The sequence below is a fragment of the Anguilla anguilla genome, chromosome 18 (genome assembly GCF_013347855.1).
Source record: "Anguilla anguilla isolate fAngAng1 chromosome 18, fAngAng1.pri, whole genome shotgun sequence".
NCBI classification, from domain to species: Eukaryota; Metazoa; Chordata; class Actinopteri; order Anguilliformes; family Anguillidae; genus Anguilla; species Anguilla anguilla.
In genome coordinates, this window is record NC_049218.1 from 29375222 (window position 1) to 29390699 (window position 15478).

At 46.9% G+C, this 15478-nt stretch overlaps 1 protein-coding gene across 2 annotated transcripts in view; it reads right to left on the reverse strand.

Annotated features, from left to right (window-relative positions):
* The window catches only part of LOC118218476 (E3 ubiquitin-protein ligase NEURL1-like), a 77216-nt gene that overhangs the window by 7749 nt on the left and 53989 nt on the right, over positions 1-15478 (reverse strand). For both annotated transcript variants that reach the window (XM_035401152.1, XM_035401153.1), the window contains exon 4: positions 9463-10155. In XM_035401152.1, coding sequence (XP_035257043.1) covers positions 9463-10155 — 693 coding nt within the window. The remainder of the gene's footprint in view (positions 1-9462; positions 10156-15478) is intronic.

Consider the following 15478-nt stretch of genomic DNA (forward strand, 5'->3'; position numbering starts at 1 on the left):
GCACCTTAAGAAATTCAAATGAATTAGGATTACCCAGGAAGAGTAATCTCTTTTTTGTCCTTATAAAGTCACACCTAGGACTGAATGAGATGTGAAATATGTGAGTTGTTTGTAGTGAGAGCGGACAGCATTCATGCTGAGGCTGTGGGACTCCATTGGGCAGTGGGGGTTTCTATGGCGATGGTGCGCTCACACTGAGCGTGCTCATCATGTACACTGCTTCAATTTAGGGCTTCTGGATAGGAGCAAACCAGCAGGAAGAACAAAACTGTGTGAAGAACTAAAGTAACACATCATATTTATTATAATAATAATAATAATAATAATAATAATAATAATAATAATTATTGTTATTATCTGAAAATATTTAACCCAATTAATTATATGAATTGTACTAATGTGTGTATATGTATGTGTGTGTGTCTGTGCATGTGTGTGTATGTGAGTGTGTATGTGCGTGTGTGTGTGTGTGTATGTGAGTGTGTATGTGCGTGCATGTGTGTGTGTGTGTGTCTGTGCGTGTGTGTGTATGTGAGTATGTGCGTGCGTGCGTGTGTGTACGTGTGCATGTGTGTGTCTATTTGTGTGTGTGTGTGTGTGTGTATGTGTGTCTGTGCATGCATGCGTGCGTGTGTGTGCGCATACATTATTGAGGTATTAGTCAGGACTGAGAAAGGGCCAGGCAGGTATTACACAGGGGGCCTCTCCTCACTGCGTTGTGTACAGTATGATATCTGTATCAGCCCTGAATGGTCACTCCTCAGTCTCTGACTCCCCCAGAATGACCCCGATGGCTCTGATAAGCCCAGCAGCAGCTGACCCCCCAGCACCCAGAACCCGGACTGGCACCCGCCCCCTAGACTGGGACCCGCCCCCCCAGACTGGCACCCACCCCCCGTTTCACCAGCGAGATTAACAACAACCGCAACCAGCTGTGCCTCGCCGAGACGGCGAAAATAAGCGGCCTGGAGCAGGCACATTCCGCGAGGCCCGGGCTGTGGGGCAGGAACGCACACACCGCGGCGCGCTAACGCAGAGCGGCCCTGGCACCGCGCGGTACACCCGCCGCTCCCCCCCGCTCCCCGCTGCTCCGGGCTGCTCTGGGCTGCTCCGGGCTGCCATGTTTGGTCAGGCGGACCACCCGCCGCGTCGCGTCCTGCTTTCAGTCTGCTAAAAGCAGCTGTGTTTACCCCCCGCCCCAGCCCAACCCGCGACCCAGCCCAAACCCGCGCCCCAGCCCAAACCCATGCCCCGGCGCAGGCAGCGGCTCGTACGGTGGTCAGCTGAGACCCGCACGCTCGTACCAGGGGCAAGCCGCCCGCGCTTCCCCCAGTTAGCGGCACGCGGACGCAGAGAACGCGGCGGCAGTTCGCTCCCCCTTTCACTCCCGAAACGGACGCTCGACGGAATGTGGGAGATGGATGTGTGGCAGTGCCTGCTTCACAGGAGCGCACGTGCATCTCACTGAATGGGTTCGTGGAGAGCCCACATAGCCTACTGTGGATAACATCTAGGCCGACGTGTTTCCCCCACGAATCCCTGAGCTGTGACCGTGTTCCAGCACGTTCTGTCGGGTGGAGGGGTCTGATGATGACAGCTAACAGTAATAACATGGAAAGCACCAGTGCAGTAGTGGTTCTGAAGGTGGGTAAACTCTGGTCCCGCTCAGGTTCCAGCCTGCCGTACACAGTTGGAGCACCAGCAGGACCCGCCAAGCGTGCTGCAGAAACGAGCTGACCCTCTTTTAAGATTTTAACAATTTAATCGCCATTCACCTCAGGGCTGGCATCAATCCCTTCTTCAGATCAATTCACACACTTGGCAGGATAGATTCATGTCATTTGTTTCCCATTCAATCTTTTAGCATCAATTCACTAAAATTCTGTTCATTACTGTTCCCACAATTCAGTCCCCTCTCATAACCAATTCCTTTATTAAATCTATTTTCAATATCAGTTTTCTTAATTAAATAACACCCATCTCCTAAATTATGTGGTGTCTGTATTCAATTTACACAGATCACACAAAGGGAAAATAATAAATATACAGTATCAATATGAATATTGCAAGTAATCAATGACTAACAATAGAATTATTTTTTTAAATCTATATTTCCACATGATTTTCTGTTTCTGTCAGTAATACAATTATCACCCTAAAGAAGTGAAATTATCATAAACACTATAACTAATGGGCAGTAAAATTAGTTTTAACAGCCTCTGAAACTAATGCAAACCAAAAATGATTTATTCACAGAGGTAAAGTTCATATGAAACAAAATAAACTGGTACAGACAAACCAAACATGCTTTCCATTGCCTAAGGAAAATGAAAGTGTATGTTTATATATATATATATATATATATATATATAGGGCTTTTTCAGTGTTATTGGACAGGACAGTGTAGAGAGACAGGAAGAACAGGGAAGAGGGAGGGAGAGACATGCGACAAAGGTTGCGCGGTCGGACTTGAACCACCGATGTCACGGCTCTTAATGAGCATGTGAACAGTGCTCTACAGGCTGCCCCACGAGTGTATGTTTTTAAATGGAAGTTTTCTTAATGAGATATTGTGCACGGCAGACCAACTGAATTGTTTGTATGTCGGTAGAGGATCTATAGGGCTAGCTAACATTAATTTAGAAATGTGGCTTTGCAGGGTAGCTACAGCAGCCTATCAGGACAGGCACAGCTGTGAATTTGACCATTTTGACTTCAAGAAAATCGATGCTCAAAGCATTTAAGCATTGCTTGTAAAATTTCCTAAAGTACTGAAATAACTTAAGCAAATTCCTAACAAGTACAGCAACAATAACAACAATAATTATGTTTACAGCGATATGTTCAACTGTACAAAATAAAAAAAGCATAATTCATTACGCTAATGGGTAACGGCAAACGGCTTATGTGTGCGAACGGTAACTGGAAATACAGCCCTATGAGTGATGTGGTAATTGTGCCACTTAGCCGTTGGCAATTTGTTTTTTTTTTATTACTCAAGATTTTTAGATTATAAAAAATAGGCAAAAGGCATTATTTTTCGAATACAAACAAACGCCCCGACGTCATGAATTATTTAGAAGGAATAAGAAAAACGGCGTTCATTTCTCCCCTCGGCCAAAAATGCTAACGAACCCAAAAGGCATGACGACATGACTTCTAAGGCCACGACACGTCGCTCTCATACAATAGCGCTACGTGATGTAGAAAATCTACAAGAATAAAGCATTAGCGTAAAACTGAAACAATGTGAATGGCCCATCAACGCCCTTAAAAGGAAATTGGGTGAGCATTTTATTTTAAAAAGGTGGATAAACGGTTTCTACACTACATCCCTGGAAAGCACAACCCACAAGTTCACAAGCTGTTTTTTTTTGCAACACTGGATACTTCTTCACAGCATAGTTTAAAATCTTTAAAATATGCCAAATATACTTTGTCTATGGTGCCTTTTACCCTTTTTTTGACTGAATATACACATCAAATCCTATGAGGTAGAATGAACATGAATAAGTACATAAATAAATACTAATTTCTGATTGGCTGTTGACATATGAGTGTCAGGACAGGGAGGTTTGAGTCTCAGACGAATCCTCTGGCCCTCGCACTGGGGCCCTGTTTCTGATGGAACACACAAGCGGCCCCTCCCTCAGGACAACAGGGGCGGAGCCACAGCCCCAGCAGGAAGCTGTGACGTCCAATAGGCATCCAGCTTAGAGGCAGCCTCACTGCCATTTTTAAAGATATGAGCAACCTCTATCAAGAAATCAGATATCCTTCATGTCTATATACAAACGCCACCCCCAGGATCGATGTCGGGTTTCTCTGTCATATAATCTCTCTCTCTCTGGCGTGGCAAGGGCAACATTTGCAGACTTTGTCTTTGTGTGCATTATCAGTCTGTGCCCCAGAATGCAGTCCGTCCAGTCCAGGAATGGCGACGGAGTTTTCAGGACGTACGTCACGTCCCCGCGCGAGGCGTGCCTTTACCATGTGACAAGCGGCTTTCACAAGCTCCGCCTCCATTCATATCGAGATCAAGCAGCGAGGTGTGAAAGCAAACGTTTACTTGCCCCGGTCGGCAACCACAGTTCGTCAGCTCTGTCTCCAGGACGTTGGAGATAAGCAAGCAATGTGAATGCAACCAAACAAGAGACAAAAAGCGTTCAAATTCTGATCTCAAATAAAATAAAACAAAACGGCTACGGTATGTTGCTTTTCAGCTTGACACTGAGAGATAAATACAACAACCACTGAGCCCCCCCACCCTCACAGGCATGCAGAGGTAGCCATGATGACACCCTCAAACTCAAAGGCAATTTGAGCGCAATGTTATATAATCGCAGGCTTTATTTGAATCAGCGTACCCTGCATGTTCCTGCCCTAGCACAGATGCTAAATCACGACGTGCCTCAAGTCGCACTTAGCTGCTGCACTAGCTGGCTGTGCAAAAAAAAAAAAAAAAAAAGCGTTTATGGTGTGAGCAAAAACTGGAAAGTTTAAAAAGGTGTTGAGGATGTAAAAATTGCGCAGCGAGCGCGGACGGGCCGTTGGAACCCTGTAAGGCTCTGAAAGTCTGAGCAGTGCGGCGGTAACGCGAGTCATCAGCTGGCCTCCAGACCTCACTGAGCGCGTGCGTCGAGCGCCGAGCACGGAACGGGAGCCTGTGACTCACGCTCGCTGCCTCCTCCGCTGCGTCCGTCCGCCTGTCTGTCTGTCTGTCTGTCTGTCTCCCAGCCAGCGGGACACACAGCAAAACCGGCGGGAGGGAGAGAGAGCCGGGGGGGGGGGGGGGGTGAGAGAGCAAGCGAGAGGGAGAGAGCGAGAGAGTTAGAGAGAGGGAGAGAGAGCAAGAGAGAGGAAGAGAGTGAGAGAGAGTTATAGAGACAGCCAGAGAGAGGGGGAGAGAGAGAGAGAGAGAGAGAGAGAGAGGGAGAGACAGTGAGAGAGAGAGAGAGGGAGAGAGAGATGGAGAGAGCGAGCGAGAGAGATTGCGAGAGGGAGAGAGAGAGAGTGAGAGGGAGAGAGAGGATGAGAGAGGGAGAGAGAGCGGGGACGATGAGCAGACCAGACAGGAGCAGCATTAGCGCTGGTGGGGGGAAGACGTAGGTGGCGAGGAGCTCGTCTGAGCGTGAGCAAAGTGGCATTCCACAGGAACGCATCACACACACGGAGCGGGCTGAATAATACCCAGCCAACAGCCCTCTGAGCTAAACGCGCTCTCCCTGCCCACGCGCAGCACAGCACAGCGTCCCTCAGGTTTTAAAGTGCGTCTGAAGCGCCTCTCAAATCCAATCACAGCGTCTGAAGCATCTCTCACATCCAATCAGAGCGCCTGAAGCATCTCTCATATCCAATCAGAGCGCCCGTACCCCTTTTACTGTCTCAACACACCATTCTCTCCACTGCCCTTTACCTGCACCTGTGCCACGGGTCTCTGAATAATGTAAAGCACCTTTTGGCTTCACAGATAAGTGATTTCAAGTCAAATTCAAGTCAAGAAGTCAAATTTCATCACATAATGAAGTGTGCCAGTTACGAAGGGGAGAGTGATGATCACTTCATAGTGAATTTCACCAGAATGAGCAGAGAGAGCCTGACTCTTGGTGTTGGACACTCTGCACTCTTACACATTTCAGCACTCTGCCTGGTCCTGTATGTACAGTATGTCATAATGAATTTGAAAAACAAAATTAACATTATTAACATTATTATTATCATTGAATACAGACATAAGGGTGGTAAAAATGTGTCACGTGAATCCGACACAGTTGGGTTTCTGCAGTTTCTCCCCAAGACTGTGTTGCGCCTCTGCTGGGTGATATAAACCCCAGTGAGATGAGGAGTTTGAAAAACGCACATCAGCTCACCTATGATTCATTTTCTCCAGTGAGTCCCTTAAATGATTCATCGCACAAATTGCTGTGTGAAAGCCTGGAGACATTCAGACCCAGGGAGCCATAAAGCTGAAGCCCTTCACGCAGCAAAGAGCTGGATTCGGCGTTGCCAAAGGCCATGTCTACTGTCTATACAAGTGTCTCTAGGCCTGACTTTGGCCAGTTTTAGATCAGAAACACTCAGACAAACCCGTGCCCTCCAGAAATGAGTCGACTGAAAAATTCTAAATTGCAAGTCAGACAGAAAGATTTAAACTTTCCAGGATATCGGATTTCCTTCATCAGTGCAATGGCATTGCAAGCTAATTACACAAGAACAACCAATCAGACCGGTAAGCTATTAACAAATACTTAACTCAAGCCAGAAAATCCATAAAGTAGCATACACTGGGTAAACAAGTTTCCCTTCCCAAATTCTTATTTTGGTTTTTGGAGAAGGCAGGCATGAGAGACTGCGGTCGGGACTGGCGCCACCAAACGTCTCCTTGCACTTTCGGCAAAGCCGACCCAGTCACCTGCAACCGCCATTTCCCAAACAGGAAGCACTGCCTCCTTCCAAACAGGTAGCACTGCTTCTTCCAAACAAGGTAGCACCACGGGCAAGAAGTATGCTCCAGTGTTGCAAATAAACCTCTTGTGTGGTTTGCGCATTCTATTTTATCGCCATAAGCTGTCATCGTCAGACCGCTTCGATCAGGAGCTGGAACATGTCCACAGTTAGGGGGTTTGTGGGGAAACATGTCAGCCTCGATGATATCCGCAGTATGTGAGCTCTCCAGAAGCACATGCAGTGAAATGCACGTGTGCTCCTGTGAAGGCAGGCACTGCCACACAGTCTATCTGCCATGCAGTGCATTCTGGGTGACTGTGAGATGGCCTCTGGGGTCAGACCCGTTCCTCTCAGGAGACAGGAGGGGTTCAGCAGGTGTACTGTGCTGTAGACCTATCCAGCCCCTCCTGAGAGGAGCAGGGCTGGATAGGTCTACTTTGCTAGAGCAAACATCCATATTTATCCATATTTAAAGTTTCACCATCATTCATTGGCAGATCACACCTCCAGTTATTGTCATCATCCAATCCCTGTGTTATATAAAGGCAAATGGCAAATTTATTCCTTTTCAATCTGAATGTGCCCCATATGTTTACACAATGTAGACCAAATGTTATCTGTTAGAGCTGAATTAACACGGTTAGTGTTGAATGAACACTGGACAGTTTACTGTGTATCTTCCATTGCAGAGAACAGGTACAAACTGTAGTTTCTGTGATGGTACAGTTTAGGCAGAACAACCGCCCCCTGCCTCCCCCCCCTCCCCCACCCACCCCCCCCCCCCCCCCACCCACATACAACGTGCTGACCTGATTCCATCTGGCCCAATTTAGCCAGATGCTAACTTCCTTACTACCCTGTAAGTTCCACTGTTGGTGTGTATATCTAACACAGCACCAGCCTGCACGTACAATGATCATATTCATAACACAAATGCGCCATAATGACAGTTTTGAGCACCGGGAACCATTGTTGCATTTGAAACAGCTTTATAGCTGTTGTTTACACCACAGCCGAATGTGACGTTGATCTTAGAATCTGCCCTTGAGCACGGGTCGATATTATTTTTGACAAGAACAATGCTTTGGTTGGCAGTACTCTCACACAAGAAACGTATATTACTGGAATACATTGAATAATACAATTTAATATACGGAGGCACTTAACAATTCTGTTCAGCTAAATCCCACTGAGACCAAAGCAGCAATAACTGGAAAATTTTGCCAAGGATTTATTTATTCAATTATATATGCATTCAAAACATTTCTCAATAAAATAGAATTTATCAAACATTTCAAAGCGCATTTTACAAACAGGCCAGTGGTATGTGTTGATATCACTGAATTGTTACACTGCATACGCTGAAAATATTATCAACACAGCATTTCGTGTCACAGATATCAGGTAAAAATATATTCTCTGTGCGTAAGGGAAGTTAGAGTGAAAAGCTGTGGGGCTCTGACTAAACGTGTGATGTGTTGAAAGGTAAGCACTGCTCCAGGGCTTACCTGAGAGCCCAGACGTGCCACACTGCTACAGGTGGACACCTGTAGAACATTCCGGAAGCTCTCAGAGCTAACGCTCCGTTAGCTGCACTCCGGAAGGCGACCAAGGCCTACCAGGAGCCTAAGCCAGTGTCTTTTTCCACTTAATAAATGCTTCTCACCTTCAGCCCAAAGATTCCTCTAAGTGTGAACACCACACTAACTCATTTCAGCATTGACCCTGTTACCAAACGGTTGGGTGGAACAGGTTTTTTTTCCTCATATTCTTTTATTACATAAACTAAGAAAAAAAAAATCACAAATTCCAATATGGCTTTAAGGTTGTGTTAGCAGGTGTGATGTGATTTTCAGGGGGTGGTGTACTTGGTGGAGAACACGACGCTTTCTACCCATCAGACACGCACATAATCTTGAAGGCGCTATCTTTCAAAGGACTGGTGTTAATGGAAAAGTGGCAGGTTGAGTGGACGGACTTCTGTCAGTGCTTTGCCAGTTGTACTCGGAGTCCTTCTGAACTGATTGGCTGGATGCGGTGTGAATGACGAGGGCCCTTCAGAGCTGAGCTATTCAATCTGCGCGGGTCCTCGGTGACTCAGTGGATACTCATCTGTGTGAGCTCTCCATTCTGCTAACAGCACACAATGCTACACACACCCTAAAAGTGCTGCTCGCTGCCGGGGTGTGGACACAGTTTCGGGTAGGAGCAGTCAGGCTGTCATTATTCCAAGTAGAAAAAAGAAACAGGTGAATTGTCTGGTGACAAAGTGTGACACAGACCTTGGGCCTTGGACCCACGTATCAAGGTTTTAAAAAAAAAAAAAATCTAATGCGTGGTTAGTATTGTTATACAGGAAATCGTTTTTTTAATGGACACAACCACAGATCGACAGGACTACGGACGCACAGCACAGAAACACAAAAGGCCAGCCAGAAGCACACTGACTCCTTCTGAATGTGTCAGCAGGGACTAAAAGCCAGCGTGTCGTGACTAAACGTTCTTGCAAATGTCTTCCGTGCGGTACACCTTTTTCTCACCAAGGGAAATAAGTCGAGAACTGTACTCGAGCCCGCTGCTAATTCCCCCCCCCCCCATCCTCATCTTTTCAGAACTACTCACCCTGTGCTTCATACATTTCACATTCTGTTCTGAGCTTCCACAAACAGCTCCTTCTGAGTCACTCCCACCTACTTATAAATAACTCCCTTTGTGAGTCAAAGTTCTGGCAAACGGCACTGAGATTCACGCAAACACTCCGCATTTGTTCTAAACTTCAATAAATTACCTTCAGGCAATTTGAAGTTTTTCCAGTACTTAAACAAGTGAAGAAGTCGCTGAAACTACCGAAAAATAAATGTGCACAATTAAGAAATCATGAAGAACAAAGAACACATTGGTTAGGCTACTCAAAAGATACTCGCTGATGGGGAAAATTGTTCAGTGCAAGATATTAGCTTATGATCTATGGATATACAGTATGTGTGGGATGGTGCAGTCTGCCTCAGCACTTACCCAGAATCCTCAGCTGCGTGACGGCGCCATGGAGACCGAAGAACATCCACAGAGGGCGGGAGTTGTCCACGCAGACCTGCATGCCGGCGTTCCTCCCGTTGTGGCTGAGAGCGACCTCCCCCTCCGCGTTCACCGTGAACCCCAGGACGTCCCCGCTGTGGAGGGCCACCGGCACGCGGCAGACGGCCCAGAATTCCTTGCGGTCCACCAGGGACTCAGGGCTGCAGGGCAGGTCGCCGGGCCGCAGGTCGCCGGGGTCGCAGGTCGTGACCCCGTAGGAGAGGGAGCCGGGGCGGGCGGGGCCGGGGCCGACGGTCACCTTGACGAAGACGGACTCGGCGGCGCAGAGCGGGCGCTCGGTGAAGGCCAGGGTCCGGTCCTCGCGCCCGCGCTCGGGGGAGCGCGCCACCGTCCGCGGGTCCACGGGGACGACGTGGGCCCCGTGGAGCGGGTGGAAGCGCAGGTCGCCGTCCAGGCGCGGGGGGAGCAGGGAGCAGCGCTGCGAGTTCAGGGAGTTCTGCGGGACGGGGCAGGACGAAGGGGCCGGGCGCAGGCGCTCCTCCTCCTCCTCCGCGCTCAGGTCGCACAGGCTGATGGAGAGGCGCGACTCGTCCCTCTCTCTGCGCAGGGAGGACATGCGCACCGTGCCGAAGGGGCGTGGCCTCAGACAGCTCGGCTGCATTACCTCACTTCCTGTGAGGAGACACACAAGATGACATAGTCTCAGAACACAATATGGCCGCAACGATGTAACAGGTGATTAAATTACCACTGATATAATAAGATTAAGATGAAACTAAGGCTTGACTTGAATTCAATCGACATTCATCTGTAACTTAATAAAGTCAAGCATTATTTTTACTGTTCAGGAATGCACTTAAGCAACTTAATTTACGTGATTACTGAGCATACAAAAACCAAAAGAAAAACACAAATTTGTAGTTAATTGTGTCAAACTAAACGCCAAATGTTAACTGAATCCAGACCACATTCCCACTTGCCATAAAATCCATTTATACATCTAGTTTCCTCCAGGAGTGACTGATATCTCTGCACTGTAACTTTACATTGTCACCTCCTAATGATGTCCATATTAGGATAGTTTCTTTATGGGGGGGGGGGGGGGGGGGTCGGTACGGACGGGAGGGTGGGAGGGTTTGAGCTAGCCAGGATGACACCAGCGAACTTCAGCCAATCGGGTGCGCGGTGTGTGTTGGTTGAGCTGCACATAAAAGGCCTTCCTCTGACTCACGTCTGTGCAAGGCTGACTGGAGAACTGCGGTGCCACAATAAGGGGCAGCTGACATCACACGCTTAGGAGGGCACGCTATTGGCTGCCCACTCCCGAACTGACAGCAGAGGTTGCGAGGCTGCGTTGCGGCGTGATTCGACAGTCCAAATTGGGGAGAAAATGAGCTTCATGTGCCTCTGTGGGCGGAGCCAGCTGAGCTATTCCACAGGGCGAGAGAGGGAAGCTGCGCTAACATCCTGCTCTTCAACAACCCGGGAGCAGCCAGGTCCCAGAATGCCCCTCTGCGAAATTACCCAACAGCCTCCTGACCTCGCCGCTCACAGAGGACCCGTAGGAAGCCGTATGGCGTCCGTGCGTATGCCTGTATGAAAATGGGAGGACCCCTCAGTTTCTGCGTGAGCAGAGGACCTTGTTTTAATAACACGCACATACCCCAGAGAAACGCAGAGCGGAGTTAGCCGGGGAGAGTCACTCACGATGGTGGTCACAGTTAGCAGCAGCCGCTGCTGTGTGAGTGTGAGCTGTCACCGTCTGAAATGCGCTTAGGTGCTGTTTATACACAGATCCCTGGAGCTGTGGAGAGGGACGGGCCTTCCCTCACATCCACAGGGTCTCCGCTCACAAAAATGGTCCCCCCAAAAGAAGGTCCCCTCTGTACTGTCTGCGGTCTGTGGTCTATGCAGCGATGGGACAAAATTAGCTCCAGATGTAAGAGGGCCCCCCCCCCAGGAGAAGCGTAACATTCAGGTCATTTCACACCCCTCGCTCTGGCAAACATGGCCGCTCTCCTCCGATCACAGATCAAGAGCTCTTCCTCAATCAGCTTCTCCCAGTCAGAGCTGATCGCCAGCTAGAGAAAGGGCCTGTAAAAGAACACCTTAAGCTTAAGAGTCTCAACATGCTCCACCCCCTGTACAACCAGCTGCAGCACAATGATCCTACACAAAACACATCAACAAAACATAAATGCACATTTGGGAGCACAACCACATCACTGTTGCCACTGAAGGGAACTAACAGCAGTAGTATTAGTTCCAGTAGTATACAGCAGTGACTATTAACACCAGACTCACTGCAATACCAGCACACGGTCTCCATATTGATTTCCTGTGGACAAAATTAAATTATTCAGTTAAGTTTCACATTTTAGAAACCGCTCAGGCTGTTTTCAAGCCGCTGAACTGGTACGAGAACTCTCGATCATTCAAGTGGACGTTCAGATATGACGAAATAACCCCAGGATCAGAAAATAGACAGAACTGGCCATGCACACATTTTGGGGGGCATCATAAAAACATCACTGAGAAAGCTCAGGCCATTTCAAATGCCATCGAAGGCACAGATAAGCATAGGATGTTCCTAACACCGGTCACCGAGGAGATCAGACCTCAACATCAGAAGGACAGATAACCACACGCAGGAAAGCATCCCACGGGCAACGCGGATCAGCAACAGGGCGCCCGATAAGCAATATTTATGAGACGCACAGTCGCGGTCTTTACAATCTGCACAATCTTTACCTTGAGAGGGAAATTAAACTCTCCTATCTTCACGGCTGTTATCTATCCTGCTGTAATGTGGAGTCTGGCCACACGGAAGTCAACAAAGCCGTGAGGAAGTCGTACGTTTCCATCTCCCCCTGCGACGGCTCAACGGTCCCGGTGACACCGGCCCAGCCGCCACCATCCATAAAGATAAGAGCGTCCCGCTGCTGCGCATGAGGAGTGCCTCCTTTGTCTTGCTGCCGATAAGCAGGGGGAATAGCCGCGGGCTAACGCGCTCGACGCTGCGGAATATGAGTTGTAGATGCGTATCTAAATTGGACGGCCGCTGAGCGCACACGCGCTCGCCACCTGTTCCGGCAGCGCTGAAATCAAATTATCCTGTTTGAGAACCCAAATGCGGCCGTTTCTCCGGGCGTCTCCTGACTCCGAACCACACTACTTCGACGGCTCTGTTCGCTGACAGGCAGGGAGGTGGTGGTGGTGGTGGAGGCGGATAGCAGGGCTTATTAACAGACAGAATGTGCTGTTGGTGAGAAAAGAGCACGCAGCTGGAGCATTGTATTTCTGTGGGTAGAACTGTCTGAGTAATGCATGCTCAGGCCCCAAAGTTTTCTGTACAATATGCCAGACTTTGGCAAAGGTTTCTGGGTATTTGCAAATGTGCGGAACCCTGCTATATGTAGTCTAGCAATGGGTTATGAACGGCCCAGTCTCTCTCTACCTGTCCAGGTAAAGCAGGGGTCACAGCTGAGGTACCGGAGGGGTGGAGTCTATCCGGGCATACAGTTCTCTCTCTACATCTGAACACAGTGAGACATCTTCACCAAGGATGGACGTGCAGTCTGCAGCTATGGCGGACGGCTTTATCAAATTTGCCAGATCAAAACAAAAAAAAGACTGAATGACTAAAATCAGAAGTGGGTAGGAAATCCTAAAACATCACAGGCGCTTGTTGTGTACCCCTGTCCTACAGTCTCTCGGGATGCCACCTGGCGCGCGGTGGGGGAAAACAGTTCACACCATTTCCCCTCTGCGAGCTACTTTTACTTTTATTCTCTCAAAGCAATTTCAGCTTCATGACATAAAGATGCAAGGGGACGGTTCAAATTCTCCTGTTTAATTCACCATATACACCACTGCAGTAGATTACAAACACAAAGCTGCAGAAAGAGCCACAACAATCTAATGCGAGTTGACATTTAAGACACATTTTTAATTTCCGCATTGAGCAGACGCGTAGTCCTTAATTAGTGCTCGTCAATAAGGAAGAAATTTGTGTCCTATGGGTCACATTGTATAAGATTAGAGGACTTGTGTGTCAGTTTCTTCTTTACAGAATGCATCAGCCTTAAACTGTCATTCTCTCTTAGACAGGTAGAACATGCATTCTCTGTCCTTTCAAAGCTTTTCAAAGTTTGTCTCTGTCGAGAATCTGGCAAGGAATCTGCCGTTGCTTAAAAAAAGCTTTGAAAAAAATAATGAAAACTCCTTTTTGGGCCTTTTTAGCAGAAACACTTTGAAACACAGTGGAACAAACAAAATATAAAAAATGCATTAATATTTGAGCTGTTAAATAAACTGAGATGACTCACGCATCAAATGAATTCCTTTTTTTTTCCAGTCTAACTTATGAACTCCCAAACCCACGCACAGACAGACGGTACAGCTGGCTGCCACTTCAAACTTGAGCAGTGACTGAATTTGCTCAGTGAAACGCTTTTTGGCTCAAAATGCACAGAAAAACAAACAGGTACTGTGCAGTGCTGTGAAAAAGGATTTGACCCCTCCGGATTTCCTATATTACCATATCTGTCACACAGATATCCTTAGGGATCATCCAGGTGCTTTTTCGCAAATATAAAGGAGCATTGATGTTTCTCTTGGTTCGCAGTGGTTTGTGCATTGCTGCCCTCCCATGAATCACATTTTTGCCTAGTTGCTTTCCTACTGTGGAGTCATGAACACTGACCGTAGCTGAGGATACAGAGGCCTGCAGTTTTTTCGAATGTTCTGGGATTTTGTGTGACTTCCTGGGTGAATTGTCACTGCACCCTTGGTGAAACTTTGACATATGGAATATTCACCACTGTTCCAAGTGTCCTCCATTTGGAGATAACGGCTCTTACTTTGGTATGAGGGAGTCCCAGAGCCTAAGAAATGGCTTTGTAATCCTTTCCAGACCTTCCTTATGTATTTCAACTACTTTTTTCTCATCTCTTCTGGAATTTCCTTTTATCACGGCATAGCATGCTTGTAAAAACTTTGTGGTGACTACTTCACTCTGATGGTAAGGTTCAACATGAGTGAGGGTTAGATTCAACAAGGCTGACTGCAATCAAGCCTGGCTGTGTTCAATCAGCTGAATCTAATTATCAATTAAATTTGGTTAATTGGTTGATTGAGTAACCAATTACCTCTTCACATGGGTGATAGGTGTGTTTGATAACTTTTTTCATTAAATAAATGAAATAATTTAAACCGTTCATTTTGTTTACTCAAAACACGTTCCTGTCTCATATTACATTTTGTCGAAAGATCTGAAACCATTCAGTGTGACAAATATGCAATAATAGAGGAAATCAGGAAGTTGGAAAATACTTTTTCAGGGCACTGTATGTTGTGTTGACACAACATCAATACCAGTCTTCAAAGGCAGAGTTATTATGTATAATTTCTAATGAAATGAGCACTTCTCCCTTCAGATTCGGTACTCTATAGGTTCTGATGAACAGAGAAAAATAATGAAATGTACAGCGTGGGTTGCACAACTCTATCCAGCAAAGAATTTCAGACAAGCTTTCTTTATTGCATAATAAAATGAAACCTTCAGTATGGACTAATTTACAAAAGGTAAAGGACAAAAAAGTACATTTATTAAATTGTGGGCGAATTCTACTTCAATCAATTTAAGTGTGCTTAAATGTACAACTGAAAGCAATCTATTAAATTTAAGGGTATCGGCCTAGGAAAGTATAATAATGCCAATAAAAGCATCAACCTAATAATCTCACTTCTAAATGCAACATTATTACACAAAAGATATTAACAAATTCAAATGTGCCTCACGTAAATCTGTAATTGAATATTAAGACCAGATGAAACTGTATTGACCTTCTAACATACTGATAGCATTTCCAGTAAATGTTCTCTCCCAGTTATTTCAGTATGATAATTAAGTACTGCAAGGAATATAATCTGTTAACATTTCTGCATTTCTACTTCCTTTTGATATTCCTGTTAATCAAACCAGAGAACACAG